The sequence below is a fragment of the Cyanistes caeruleus genome, unplaced genomic scaffold (genome assembly GCF_971803275.1).
Source record: "Cyanistes caeruleus unplaced genomic scaffold, bCyaCae1.hap1.1 HAP1_SCAFFOLD_377, whole genome shotgun sequence".
Lineage (NCBI taxonomy): Eukaryota > Metazoa > Chordata > Aves > Passeriformes > Paridae > Cyanistes > Cyanistes caeruleus.
This window is the reverse complement of record NW_028256132.1, coordinates 17,501-31,202: the sequence shown is the minus strand read 5'-3', so window position 1 is coordinate 31,202 and position 13,702 is coordinate 17,501. Positions and strand designations below refer to the sequence as shown.

The 13,702-nt window shown below is 35.9% G+C and overlaps 1 protein-coding gene across 4 annotated transcripts in view; it reads right to left on the bottom strand.

Moving 5' to 3' along the window:
* Positions 1 to 6,752: 6,752 nt before the first annotated feature.
* The window catches only part of LOC147645403 (uncharacterized), a 13,625-nt gene continuing 6,675 nt past the window's right edge, over positions 6,753 to 13,702 (bottom strand). The window contains exons 3-5 of one of the 4 annotated variants that reach the window (XR_015282377.1): positions 13,251 to 13,434; positions 11,247 to 11,367; positions 8,978 to 10,278 (exon numbers count right to left, since the gene is read on the bottom strand). Coding sequence is in view for 1 of the 4 variants with exons in the window: in XM_086874659.1 (XP_086730785.1) it covers positions 10,238 to 10,278 (41 nt within the window). In the remaining 3 variants the exon portion in view is untranslated. Of the gene's footprint in view, positions 10,279 to 11,246; positions 11,368 to 13,250 lie in introns of those variants that run through there. The other 3 variants (XR_015282378.1, XM_086874659.1, XM_086874658.1) reach the window with 3 other exon arrangements.

Below are 13,702 nucleotides of genomic sequence, written 5' to 3'. Positions count from 1 at the left end.
ATCTGTTATAGCCAAAACATAACTACAACAGCAGATAATTTGTTGTAGTCTTCCAATTCCTCTTGCCTCCCCACCAAGCAGCAATTTGCTACAGCAAAGAATTATGTACCTATTGAACAAGATTTCTTGCAGTTCTTGCACTAAGGAGTGCCTCTATCCTGGCCACGAGAAGGTTCCTCTCAGGGCTCATGCTGTCTTTCATGCTGCTCTTTATGAGTTGTTTATATACTATAGACACTACTAAACAGTGTCAGGATGGTGAGCATGAAGATGTTTCCTGTAATCATGACCAGTCTTACCATATCATTTCATATCTATGTTTATGTCATTTTGGAGGTAGATTGGATTTCCAGGTGCTACTAAACAATTACACTTTAAAATTATTATGAATATATTATTCCTTTTTTTCCAAGCAGAGCATGACCAGCCTTTCCTCAGTGGTGCTCATAACAGGACAAGAGGCAATAAGCATAAACTGAAACATGTTAAATTCCATCTAAACATAAGAAAACACTTTGAGGGTGTCTGAATGCTGGAGTAGGTTGTTGAGAGTGGCTGTGGAGTCTCCAGTCTTGGAGACATGGCCCTGAACAACCTGCTCGAGCTGCTGTCCCTTGAGCAGGGATGCTTGACTCTAGAATTTACGTGTAACTTACTACACTATTTAGCTGTAACCTCAACTATTCTGTGATTCTGTAATTAGACTACCTTCCTTAATGCAATCATCATGAGATATGCCTTTTACTTTGAAACTGGAATACTGTAATTGATTGAACAAGGCAAGGGCTCATGACCACTGAGAGAATGAAGCTGTTAGAGCTGTTAAAACCTAACAGTGCAAATGAGAAACCTAAAATCAAACCAATCCCATTAGTGTTTTATGTTTATCCTGACTTAGTTGTGTTTGAGGAGGAGTCTTAAAAGAATTGGGCTAACTACATGTTACCATCCTGGATTTGCCCTAAATGAGAGACTGCATCTCTCCCTCTCTGTTCCGCAGTGAGCAGCAGAGGTGTCAGCGGGAGCTGCCTTGCACTGGCAGGATTGTCTGCCAGCATCTCTCCCCACTGGCACATCCTCCCCTCTGGTCTTTAACTGGCAGGTGTTGCTAACTCAAGCAAGTCTAGAAAGCTGCAGGAATTTCACAGCAGAGAGATGCTGCTGAGTAGATTCTCTTTGGAATTAGAAGTGGGTTCACTCTTTCAAGTGTTCTGAGGACAACCACTGCTGTTTGCTGCACAGAGCTTGTAGACATTACTGCTTTATGAAAGGATAATTTTAAAGAATGAGAAAGGTCATGAGTGTTTTGGTTGAAAACATTCTTTTTCTTTCTATGTTCCAAATAAACAGTATAAAATTCAGCTTCTTTAGACTCTGTTTTCTCCCCCTAATTGTAGACATTAAGTGCTATTCAAATGTGTTGGGATATTTCCCCCCTTTTCAAAAGCTACCCACAGAGAAATGTTTGGCTTCCCTTCAAATGGTACAGTTCAAAAAGAAAGAACTACCGAGCACAAGGGTTAGCAACAGTTGCACTTGAAAATGACTGATACTTTAAAATTACTGGGGGACTTGGGATTATATTTGTGAAAATGGAACAACAGGTACAGCAGAAAGGCTAGACTCATGAAATGTGATTAGATTATTTGCAATAAAACTTGAACACATGGAATTAAACATATTTGCAGAGAGACCTCAGCTGTATTGGCTTGGAGGAGAGCACTTGTTTAGCAAAAAATTTGCTATCAAAATGGCTCACTTAAAAAGGTTGATGAATAAAACTAGAGATTTTGATGTTATACTTCCCTAGGTGAGCAGATTGTTGTTTTGGGTTTTTTTTTTGTTTGGCTGGTTTTCTAAAATTTTAATTACACTTTTCAAACTCCTTTCAAGTGACAGTAATTAAAAAAAAAAAACAACAAACAAAACCTGAACAAAACACCCACAAAAACCCCAACACCCAAACAAACAAGCAAACAAATCATTAGTAATTTTAAATATTGTTTCTATATCATTGGAACTAATGGTAAGTCTATTTTGAATGTTAAAGCCTTAATAAAAACTGTGTATATATTTAGCCAGCCCTTTCAGTATAATATTACTGAGGCATTAATATACCAAGACCAAGGTTACTAATACCACCAGAAAAATTATCCCATTTGTTATCTTTCCAGTACAGAAAGTTCTTTTAGCCATTAATCCAGGTGTTAAATGTTATTTACCCATTTCTTTTACAAGTTGCTGTTGCCATTATTCTCCTTGAGGAGTCTTGACAGTTGATTCAAGCTGATGGCCACACTTCCACAAACTGCTGTAGAGGAACTGCTAAAACTGTTTCCTACTGTAAGTCTGGTTCTTTCTCTAACTCCTCATGAATTTGCTCTTAAAATATATATAATGTCATTATGCAAATGCTATTATGGAAACGATGTGCCAAGTGTGGACCAAAAAAAAAAAAAGATGTTTTCTTTTTTGCTCTTTTCCTGAAGTAGACAAATATTTGAGTTAATGAACAAGAGAATTCCATTGCATTATATGGCTAAAACAGGTGAAAAAGCCTGTGTTTTAGAAGCAAACTTTTCTAATGGAAAAAAAAAAATAAAAAGGAAAAAAAGGGAATTAAGGATGCTAATAAAATAGTAGAAAAAGCCCTTAAGGAAGTCTGATAGTGTTGAATGTGTGATAGAGGCCACATTCACTGAGGCAAGAATGGTGGTGTTACTTAAAACACACAAGATATGAGCCCAGAAGCAGAGATTATTGGCAATAGTTCTTGTGTTTTGCAGACAATAGGAAGTAGGGGTGTGACTGGCCATCTGGTCTGCACGCTCCAGCTCCAGCTGTGCTAGCAAGCTTAAAGGAGGAGCTGCAGCTGTGTAATGAATATTCACAGCAGAGTGATCACAGTGTGATTTATGACAAAGATAAGAACTGATGAAAAAGTAAGACTGGATGTGCTTGATGTTTAAGATGGCATTTCAAATCCTGTTGTTTGTGATTCAATACTGGACATTTCCTAAAAATATTCAGACCTGAAAGAGGAGATTTGATTCATGAACTTGCTTTAGTGTGTGTAAATACAATACTGGCAATTAGTATACAGTTGCCCAGGTCCAATTCTTATAGTTACACAAGCACAAGAGTTTTCCTGCTAAGTAGAATGATCAGGTCTTGATAATTTAGTACCTAAGAATTAGAAATTTACTTTAGCTCGGAACTGTGAACACCTTGAGTACAATTAATTTTATATTATTCATGTCAATGAATCAGACTCAGAAGTGGTCTGGGTGGAGTAACAAATTATCACCACAAGATATCTCCACTGATGTAACTTATTAGTATTTCAAGTTTTGTTAAAAAAAATTAGGACTTTTACAAATAAAGTTTCTTTATATTTACATAAATATTATTATGTATAGCATATGTTAAACAGCTCTACCTACTGTCCCTTCTAAAGAGATGGTGAAGAAATAATTACAATATAACTGTCTTAAGATATACCTTGTCCTTGTTATTCAGCTGCCACAGGTAAAGCTCTTTGTGATAGCCCATGTAGTGGTAGAGAAGTACTAACCTGCCCAGCAGCTACAAACAGGCAGAAGGTAAACTGCAGTTGTCACAGCACATAGTACCAGCAAGAAATTAACTTGTAACTGCATGGAAAAAGAATTGCCATCATGGTTTCCTCATTTTTGCCTTCATAAAGTAATGTATCTTGAATGGTAGGTTCTGCCTTGAAAAAAATATTCAGCTAGAAGCTTTCAAGTGGGAATTAGTCCCATTCCTGGTTGCTTTTCCCATGCCCCAGAGAGTTTGTGACAAGCACAAAGAAGTGTGAAAAGCTTTGATATTAAATCTAGAGATAACATTAATCTGAAGAGTTGGTGTCCCTGAAAAATGAAGGGAAAGTGTTACTCTCTAATATTCCTTAAAACACTCAGAACAAGTGATTTTATTCTGTCCATGAAGACATTCTCTGAAATCTAATTCTATTAAGTGCTACTGCCTTAAGAAGCATTTGTTCTTTAAAAAAAACATGCCACAGGAAATCCTTAGATATAAGGGTGGAGGTAAGTAGCTGGCATTTGTTTCTAATTCATGTTTATTTTACTTCATTGCAAATTCTAGTTCATCTCTTCCAAATGAATATGGAACATTTCATTTGCTGATCTTCCGCATTAATGTGGTCAATATAATTGGAGCTGAAGTGAGCTGTTTGCCAGACTTTCTAACTGCTGCCAAGAAAAACTTGGGTGTCATTTTAGAAAAATCCATGAGTGGAGGAGGACGAGATCATGACCATCTGTCTATGCATCAAAGGCTAAATCATTATAGGGGAAAAATAACTTCTCTGTTGTGTTTGCCAGCCTTGTTCCTCTTCAAAGTAAGTTCAGTTAGTAAGTTTTGAAGACAAACATCTTCAAAATTGTCCTGTGGGCTCAAACATTTCTTGGAAGGAAGCTGGGGAAAAATTTGAAGGTCAAAACTGCAAAGTTTGGAAGAGAATGAGATAGCATGAGAATAACATTTGAGGAAAATTATACTGTCTCCTTCAAAACTTTCCAAACACTTTCTGTTGCATCCTTTTCAGTTCCAGAATCTACCAGTAACACATAGGAAGCATATAATCTCTTTCTTATCTTGAAGACAATTCACATACATTCCATGCTCCATAGCATTTACAGACTTCTTGACTTAACATTTAACAAAGAGACAATAGACTAACAGCTTTTGAGAGATGTGACAGCAAATATGCACCTGGACCTACCAGAGGCTTAGAATTTCTCTTATTAGTCAAGATAATAGTCTGAAAAGTAAATATTCTGCCAAAATACAGAATATGCATAGAGCAGAGGGGCCTTATCTGTACTATAGTTAATATTTCGCTCTTTTAATTTAGTTGGGATTTGATTTAATGCAATGCAAAATTAAAGTCTTGGCATCATGCCAAAATCCATCATAAGGAGCTGAACTAGGAATGTCTCTGAAAAGCCATCGGTCCTTCAAACCTAGAGTCACTATTGCAGGCGTGCTGCAGACTCCTTTATCAGAAGTCACTGTGACATAAATGTCTCTGATGAGAGTGAAATGACAACAAATGGAAAATGCTGCTAACCATGGGAGCTCTGTTTAGACTGCCACTTCCAAGGATGCTACTGCTCTAGTTCAGTCTGCTGCTGTACCCATTGCAGTTCCTGTAAGTTCCATCCTCTAGCATGCTCTCACGTCAAAATGCTTGCATTTTGCAGTGTGTGACATCTAAGTCCAGACATTATTACTTAAAGATATCACTCAGGTTTCTCTGAACAGGAATCCTTCACAGTGCCAGTCTTCAAAGGAAACAGTTAGAGTTCTTACCAGGGATATGGAGGTTTTCTCTCTATTGAGATTCTGAATTTTCTCTTTCTTTGAAGATAAGAAATTCCTGCTACCACAGCATTTATCTGAATACGAATGGGTCCCTGGATTTGATAAACTGTTTAGAACTACCGGGATCAAATCCTAAATACGTGTAAATTGAGAGTTCAAAAGATGAATTAATTTCACCTTGTACACCTGCTAGTCCTGATTTCTATCTTTCCTAATAATAAATAGTAAAATTTCAAAACATATTTTGAAAACAATTACAGCTTTTTGGAGTTATACTTCCTGTTTTGACCTTTTAAAATTAAAAAAGAAAATATTTTACAGGCAGATCCAGGTGTGACTTTTGGAAAAATAGTCCCTACTTTGTTTTCAGTAAATGCAAAACTAAACACAAGTGAATTTTTTAAAAGAAGTCAAATGTTTCACACATTGAAATGTAACATAGTGTTAATTTGCAGTGCATTCTGAACAGAGAGCCACAGCATTCCACCACACCTGGAATCTTTGAAGATAGAAATATTACAAGATTCTTTCTAATAGTAACTCCAAAGTATTATTTCAGCCTCATGTAATAAAATGCTGTCTTGAAGATAAATGTAAAAAATCTAACCAGTGAACAAAGATTTTTAATCTTCAGAAAAAATATGTTTTTACATTATTGAAGTTGAATGATATCCTGAAAAAAAGATCTCAAATTCTACAAGCTTTCCTCAAAATCAAAGTGTTTACTACAACGACATGGCTGAGTTTTCCAAAATATTTGTTTGCACTGGGCTTTTTGAATTATCATCTTTCTCCACTTAATAGTTTTGAATTTTAACAGGATTTGTGTATTCAAAGAAAAAAGTTCAAAAGAGTAAAACCTGCAAATCAAGCACTTCTGTGTCACTTGCAGAAATCTTGTGGTAAAAAATGAATTTGGTTTATTATGGTGAAAATAATACATATGTACATACACATACTGTTTCAGAACATTCTTTTAGGGCTTTCACGAAAAACAAGAGTAGAAGCCTTTCTGTCCTGCCACTCTCTCACTATCTATATGGTCAACAAATAGTTGACCTTGACTAGTAAAATTTACTGTCTGAGATGAATAATAGGATATCCTGTAAAGCAGGAGTGTTAGAAATCTGCGTGGAGGATTGAATTACAAAACTGCCAGAAGTTCAAGGGCCACATCCATTTTGCATAAAATGAAGCAGATGGCAGCTGACTTAATCTTTGATACCATGGTATGGTCCACAGAGATTATAAATCCCAGCATGAAACACTCCATTTATTTCTTGCACTGAGCAGGTGATAAAGAAAGATATAACATCTTGCAGATATTTTGAAATACCTACTTTAAAAAAGGCTCTATGATACATTCTTGTTTCTTATCTACATTTTTCTAGCAAAGGTTCTAGTTTTAGCACCTACAGCTAATATCATACAGTTGATTAGCAACCACAGCTAATTGGCAGTTTCTTGGCCATGTTACTGGAGCTTTGCCTATGTTGCCCCAGAGATTCCCTGTTTCTCAGAAGCCTTTTTTCTATGTTACACGAACATTTATAAATCTTCCATCATTATATTTATCTATCCGATGCCATTCACAGGCATAACTGGATCAACCAATAGAACAAATGCTCAAAGTCCATATCTGAAATTCCTACACTATTCAGGAGCTGATGGGACGTGAACATATCGCTAAGGAGAGAATGTCTTGGGTTGTCCCTGAGGTTCATCATCTAATAGGTATTTTCATGACATGGGTGACTAAGACTATTGGCATTTTTGGTTGAGAGTAAGAGATCTAGAGCCTTATTCAGCAAATCTTAAATTCAAAATGTTTCCATTCATATTAAGCAAAGCAAGTAAGCATTTTGAAAATTACTCTAAATCAAACTCCTAATGTGTACATCAAAGTTTCAGGAAATACACACCATCTATATATGCAGACTAAGGAATCTTATGATAAAACCATGTGTTATGAGTAGTACTGAGTAAATCACTCCCTGCAGACCTCTCTGTGCAGCATCATATCAACTTAATGTTGGGTATGATTAGTGATTTAATTTAAGGGATCTTAACTGCTTTTAGTTCTATTGCTAATGTTCAGATACAAAATACTAATCTTAAACACTGATATTCCAAACTGAAAAAGGCTAAAGTCTGAAGCCAAAGAATAGAATAATCTTGTTAATTGTCCACAACTTGCTAATACAGTGTGAAATCCAATGGATAACTGGTAATAAGAATTGTTTTGTCCTTTGGAAATACGCATTTTCTGTAATAAGATTTAAAATGTTAGTGCTAGAATATTCCTAAACTTTTAGAATATCCAACTATTATATTTGGAGATGTTTTACTTTCATTTAATTTGTAGACCCCTACAAAGGCATAGATGGACTATGACAGATTTTGGTGTAACTACTTTGTAAAGAAATAGTTCAATCATGATTACTGAAGACTGATCTTTCAATGGAAAGAAGACTAGAAAGCATCTACAATGTGAAATTGTGGATTTCTTCTTCTATCTGTGTTTTCCCTAAAGGAAAAATGGACAATGTTTTGTCATCCAAAGCTATAACCAGTATTACTTCGTACTTGTTGAGACCAGCCTCAGCCCATCTGCTTTGCTCTGATCTGACTGCACAGAACAAACACAGTTCTGGGTGGGTTACAGGAAGCAGAAATCCCTGGCATTGCTGCATGAGTTTGAGGCCCTGCTGCCCTTCTCCCATGCAGGTGCTGCCAAACAGTGGACATAGCTTTGTAGCTCTGTACTACTTGTCAGGGTGTCTGCTTAAACCTTTAAAAACTGTCTAAAAGCTGAGGGAAGCTCAAATACTTTCTTTGTTGGAACCTGCTGAGGCTGCAGCTCTCCCTGTTCATACTTTCAGATTTTTCACTAGTAGTTCCAATCTCATGATGTGGTGACAGCTACAGAGCCAAAGACTTGTAGCCATTGCTTCAACTGGAACAGCATTAGAGCTGATATGATTTTTGTCAGGGTCTGACTAAGGGCAAAACTTAAGGGGCATCACTGCAAACTAAGGTTTTCCATTTCTCATGAGAACTTCCTTGAGCCTATGTAAGCTGTAATATTTCAATTTTATAAATGAGAGAGATGAAATTATTTCTTTTGATATACCGATATATCCAGGATATCCAGAAATTTATGTTCTTGCCCTAATACTGCAACAGGAAAACAAAAAAGTCAGGGGGAGCAAACATCTACAAATTATTGTAACTATATCTTTTTTGGCCCTTCGAGGGTTTTGTTTTCAAGCTATGGATTTCTCTAACAGCTTTTAATACTTAACTAGTAATTTTCATCAGTATGGAGTTGTTCTAATTTGTTACTTCTATGTTCCAATTATGAAATATGACAGAATTCTAAATATTTAATGGGAATGGAATTATTAGCAATGTGCCCTTGTTGCATGCTGCATCGTTATCCTCTTTAGTATTGTAAAATATATGATATACCTGTAGAAAAGAGACCTGAGTAGAGCATACAGATGGAATTGAATTCCTAAAGCAGTCATAGGTTTGCAAGTGTTATTCTCAAGGTCACAATACAGGTTTTTCAGATTCTTATTCATGAACATTGGTGAAAAAAGGCTTTGCTCATCTTCTTTTAATACAATAAGTCCATATATTATTCAAAGATACACTGGTACAAAATGATCAGTTTGATTACACCCTAAAGTTCATGTTTTGGTTTTTGTGCAATGTACAGTAAGTTTATAATTTAATATTTTACTGAATGGGATATGTTTCTTGCAGATTTTAATGACCCTTAGGTTATTCTGGTTCTTGCTCACATTTTAAATTAATTCTTCTAATATTCTTTGAGAAAGGTCAGATTCAGACTAAAGTGTATAGAGAAACACTGTCATTTAAAATGGAATAGTACAAAACATTACAGTTTTACACTGAGAATCACATAGTGAGACCTTGGGTTCACATGTTAACCCACCAAATGAAAATTATTATAATATCTGGCAGTCAGTGCAAGAACTTGGGGGCGGAAAGCCTCCTAGATTATTTACTTATCAGTGCTTACTCAGTTGTTATCAGTGCTTTTTGTAAGAGAAATCTATGGTGTTAGAAGAACACAGATTTTGGTTTAAAGGTGATAGAGAAATAAGAAGGACAAGTGCTTTATGTCTCCTAAGGTAAGCTTTTTCCACCAAAAGAACTAGTTCTAGATTGGCAATGTATCTAATGGTTAAAATTAAGATCTTACTGGCCCCATCAAAAATGTAGCAAATTGGTGTCAGATTTTGATATAACCAAGACATAAAAATAGAACAGCAGCCCAAAACATTCACTGCTTGTAGGAAGATATACAGAGACAACCTTGCAAAGTACTTCAGGTTGTGTTACAGGTCAAGCTCTATCAATGTTAAATCAGTTGTGGGAAGAGAAAAATCATGACAAAGATTTCCTTTATAGAACACCTCGTGAGACCAACAGTTACTCATACAAGAGAGAGATTGCAGCAACCATAGACACAGGCGGCATTAAGAATAACTAAAATTTATTATATAGTGGCCAAGAAGAGCACCAAATGACATTACTTCTGAGTTGCTGCAGTGAAGTGAGATACATGGTTCATCTCATGTAGAAAAAGCAAGTTCTGCCAAAACAGCAATTAACTACCCACCTTCTTTTCTGCTGCCAAATGTTCTCAGAGCCATCAGAGACAAAGATCAGGCCTGTCTCTGCTTCCTGCTGCCTTTATTGCACTGCAAATCACAGCAGTCCTACCTGGGTCTGCTGATGCAAAAGCTGATTTTCATCTCTCATGGATCATTTCTCATTTCTGTGAGGCACTGTCACAGACCAGGCTATCTCCTGTGCCCAAGCATCCATTTACTCAGCCATCTCCCCAGCTCTCATGCTTCTGGATCTTGACTACTGCAAACATAAAGCAAATCAAAACTTTTATTAAAAGCATTTTTCCTCACTAACTGAAGCCCTTCCTTCTCACTTCAGCCTCATGTTGAGGTTGTGTCCAGGTGACAGCCGGGATAGCATCTAACGCTTCCATTAGTGAAAAAGAACTTCAAACTATTCCTTAAAATTCTGATCATGTCCACTTTCTCATTATAAAAAGGTCCAACAAGACTAAGCAGAAATCAAGCATAGTATTTGCATTGGAGAGGTGGTTTCCTTGAAAATGGTGAATGAATTAATATATTTTTCAAATGGTGAGCATGGTCTAATTAAGGTCCTGCTTTTCATAAAAACATGAAAATCAGGTGCAGGGTGTTTTTAGCACTGCTTTCAACTATTGGGAATTAGGAAATGGAATTAAGTTGCAATATGCTGCATATGGATGTTAGACTTCTTAATGACTCATGGAAAAAAGAAAAGTAGTTAGGCACATGTAGTATCAAATAAATTTGCATTGGTTTTTCGCTATGAAAAAGCTCTGAAGGTTATGTGTCCTACATGTGTATGGGATAGATCATAGAAAAAAAGCATAATTTAAAACTGACGTAATCACAATTATTGTTATTCTGCATCTGCCTAATTTCTAGTTGCTTAATTCAATTGTTTAACTCCTCTTCATATAGGATTTTAATTTATGTTATCTGTTCTCCTTTTCTTGGTATTCTCTAAAATTTATAAGAAATGGAACAAAAACAATATCTAAGTAAAGACACTGAAGAAACCTTTCTAACTTAAAAACATTTTATTTTAACAAGCTACAGTAGAAATCAGTAAAATTAAATAATTGTTATGCAAATCAGCACAATATTATATTTCTAGATGGTTGTACTAATGGACACAAGAATAGCTGAGGGTTGATGTTTAAAATGATCAGTTTATCATGTGGGTACATTTTATTCCTCTCCAAAATAATACCACATTGAAAGTACCTTAGAAGAATTGGATGATTATATGAGTCCAGGAGCACAGTATCTCTTCCCCTACTATAGATCATTAGGTGGTTAACAATGTGAATGAATATGGCTGCTCCTGCAAATTGTTTTCAATTAGCTGTTGAAATAGAAAACTCATGTGAGAAACTGCTTTAAAACACAAGTTTCCCAAGTGAGCATTTTGCTACTGAACAAGAGCAGTCCTGTAGTTTAAGCCACTAGAGACAATTTATAATTAATGCTCAATTTTTCACAGGTGCATTTTTTTTATACTTTGTCAGGGTATTGGCATTTTGTCTGAAAGTTGCAGCTTTAGTCCACATTGCATGTATTGATAGAAGTAAGGTGTGATGCTAAATCTGTAACTGAATTCCACTTGGTTAACTTTCAAGAAGATTTATTTTATTTAAAAATTAACTTTTTGCCAATGCAAATAAGTCTTCTCTATTATAGTAACTCTGAACAGAAGGCTAAGTATTATTGCTTCATATGTACCACTTCTTGATATTCTTCTTGGTAATTCATACTTCTCTTTCCTGAAAAGTAAAATATTACCCTATCTTGAACCAACAAAGTGATGAACTGTTTTTCACTGACTTGTACATGGCCTTTTAAAACACTCATTCTGGGGACTGGCAGACCTGGTGGGTAATTCTGGCTTATTGTAAAGGATGCACAGTGTTTGCAGTGGTTTAGAAAACATGCCAAAAATACAGTTTTTAAAAATTCTGCCAAATTCACATAGGTATCTTGTTTATTGTAGAAGTTTAATATTTGTACTCCACCTGTCTAAATAGAAGCAGAGCAGTTGACTGATTCATTGTTAATGCTTCCCAAGGAACCCATATACCTGAAGTGGGACAGCAGAGAAAACAACTAGTCTGACATCTTTTGCTTGTGACAATGAAATTAACCGCAAACCACAAATTGTTTAGGGCTTCAGTGTATTGACAGACATTTAAGGTCTAGAAAAAATATTTTTTACTGCACATAGATTTGTACTAATATAGTAGCATAATTAAGGAAATCACCTTGCAAATGTCTGCTGCAGGCACATAAAAAACCATTTGTTAGAAATCTGTGGCATACAGAACGTTATTATCAAGATCCCTTAAAGAACTCTGTGCAGCTTCTGTTCACCTGCATTTTTTTTTGTCAGGAGGGATTTTATTGCCATTGCATTGTTGTGATTTAATGCTGCTTGCTCATAAAATGCAAAGTTAATCTTCACCTGTTTTAACACCAGAATGGTACTTCTGCTGTCCTCAGCCATAAGAATTTTCAGCCAGTGCCTATGCAATATTATCAATTGCAATGTCATTTGAAATGCCAGTTTCTTTCTGTGAATCCTCACTCAGAGATCAAACAAGCATCTGTCAAACTTTGTTCTCCTATAACTCTACTGTTTACAATGTAGCTCTACAATCTTTTATTGCTACAGGCTCTGATGCTGTGCTGGCTTCTATTGCTACCAGCTCATTATGTGGGTCTACAACACACAACTTTACTGTACCTGGGCTGAAATGTTACGTTGGCCAGCCAGACACAGAATCTGAAGACAAAAATTAAAGGATATTTTTACTAATTTTATGGATTCATGCAACCCTGCACACAGGGATAATAATAGGGCATATTGAGCGGAAATGGAGCGCTATGGAGTGTTGAGATAAAGAAAACAGAGCAAAGATACTGAAGTGAGGTTAGCACAGAAATTATCAGAAAAAGAAAAAAAAAGAGCTGTAAGCTTTAATTTGGAACTTCAGACTATTATTATTTTAAGAATACCTGTAGGACTCAGAAAAGTAATACACAGATATTCAGCAAAATAGTTCTGTTTGTGAAAAAAAGCTAAGAAATGTTAGAGGTGACAGAATGACACACAGTGTCATTTGGACTTCAGCTGTCATTTGCGAGCTAACTCAGATTCTGATCGCTCCTGTGCCATCCATACCCTCAGAGTTCAGGAGTTACTGGGATATAACAGTGCTTTCCTTTCCTTACCTCAGGTCTGTGAGAATCACAACAAATGAAACTTGACTCTTGCTTACAAACTAATGGAAGCCACAGTTGTAGTGATGCCTTAAGTTTTCAGTTTTTCTGTTCTTTAGTGTGCAGCTTTTATTCGGGGTTACTAGGATCTTTTCACAGGGTGATGAAGACACAACAATCCTTTCTCAGACCTCTCCTGGAGAGAATAAGCATCTCCTCAATTCAAGTCTCATCCTGGGTATTTTCTTCTCAAATCAGCCTATATACTAAAAACCTATTAACAGGGCATGTGTGCTATGGTTGCATAAATCTTTCCTTAGTAAACTAGGCCAAATACCTCTAAGAAGCCAAATGAAAGTTTAATCTTTTAGAAATGACATTAAAAAAATAATTTCTTGTAGGCAATTCTACCAAATTTAATATTATGTTGATCCTACTATTTAAATGAACAGGAATAAACAAGA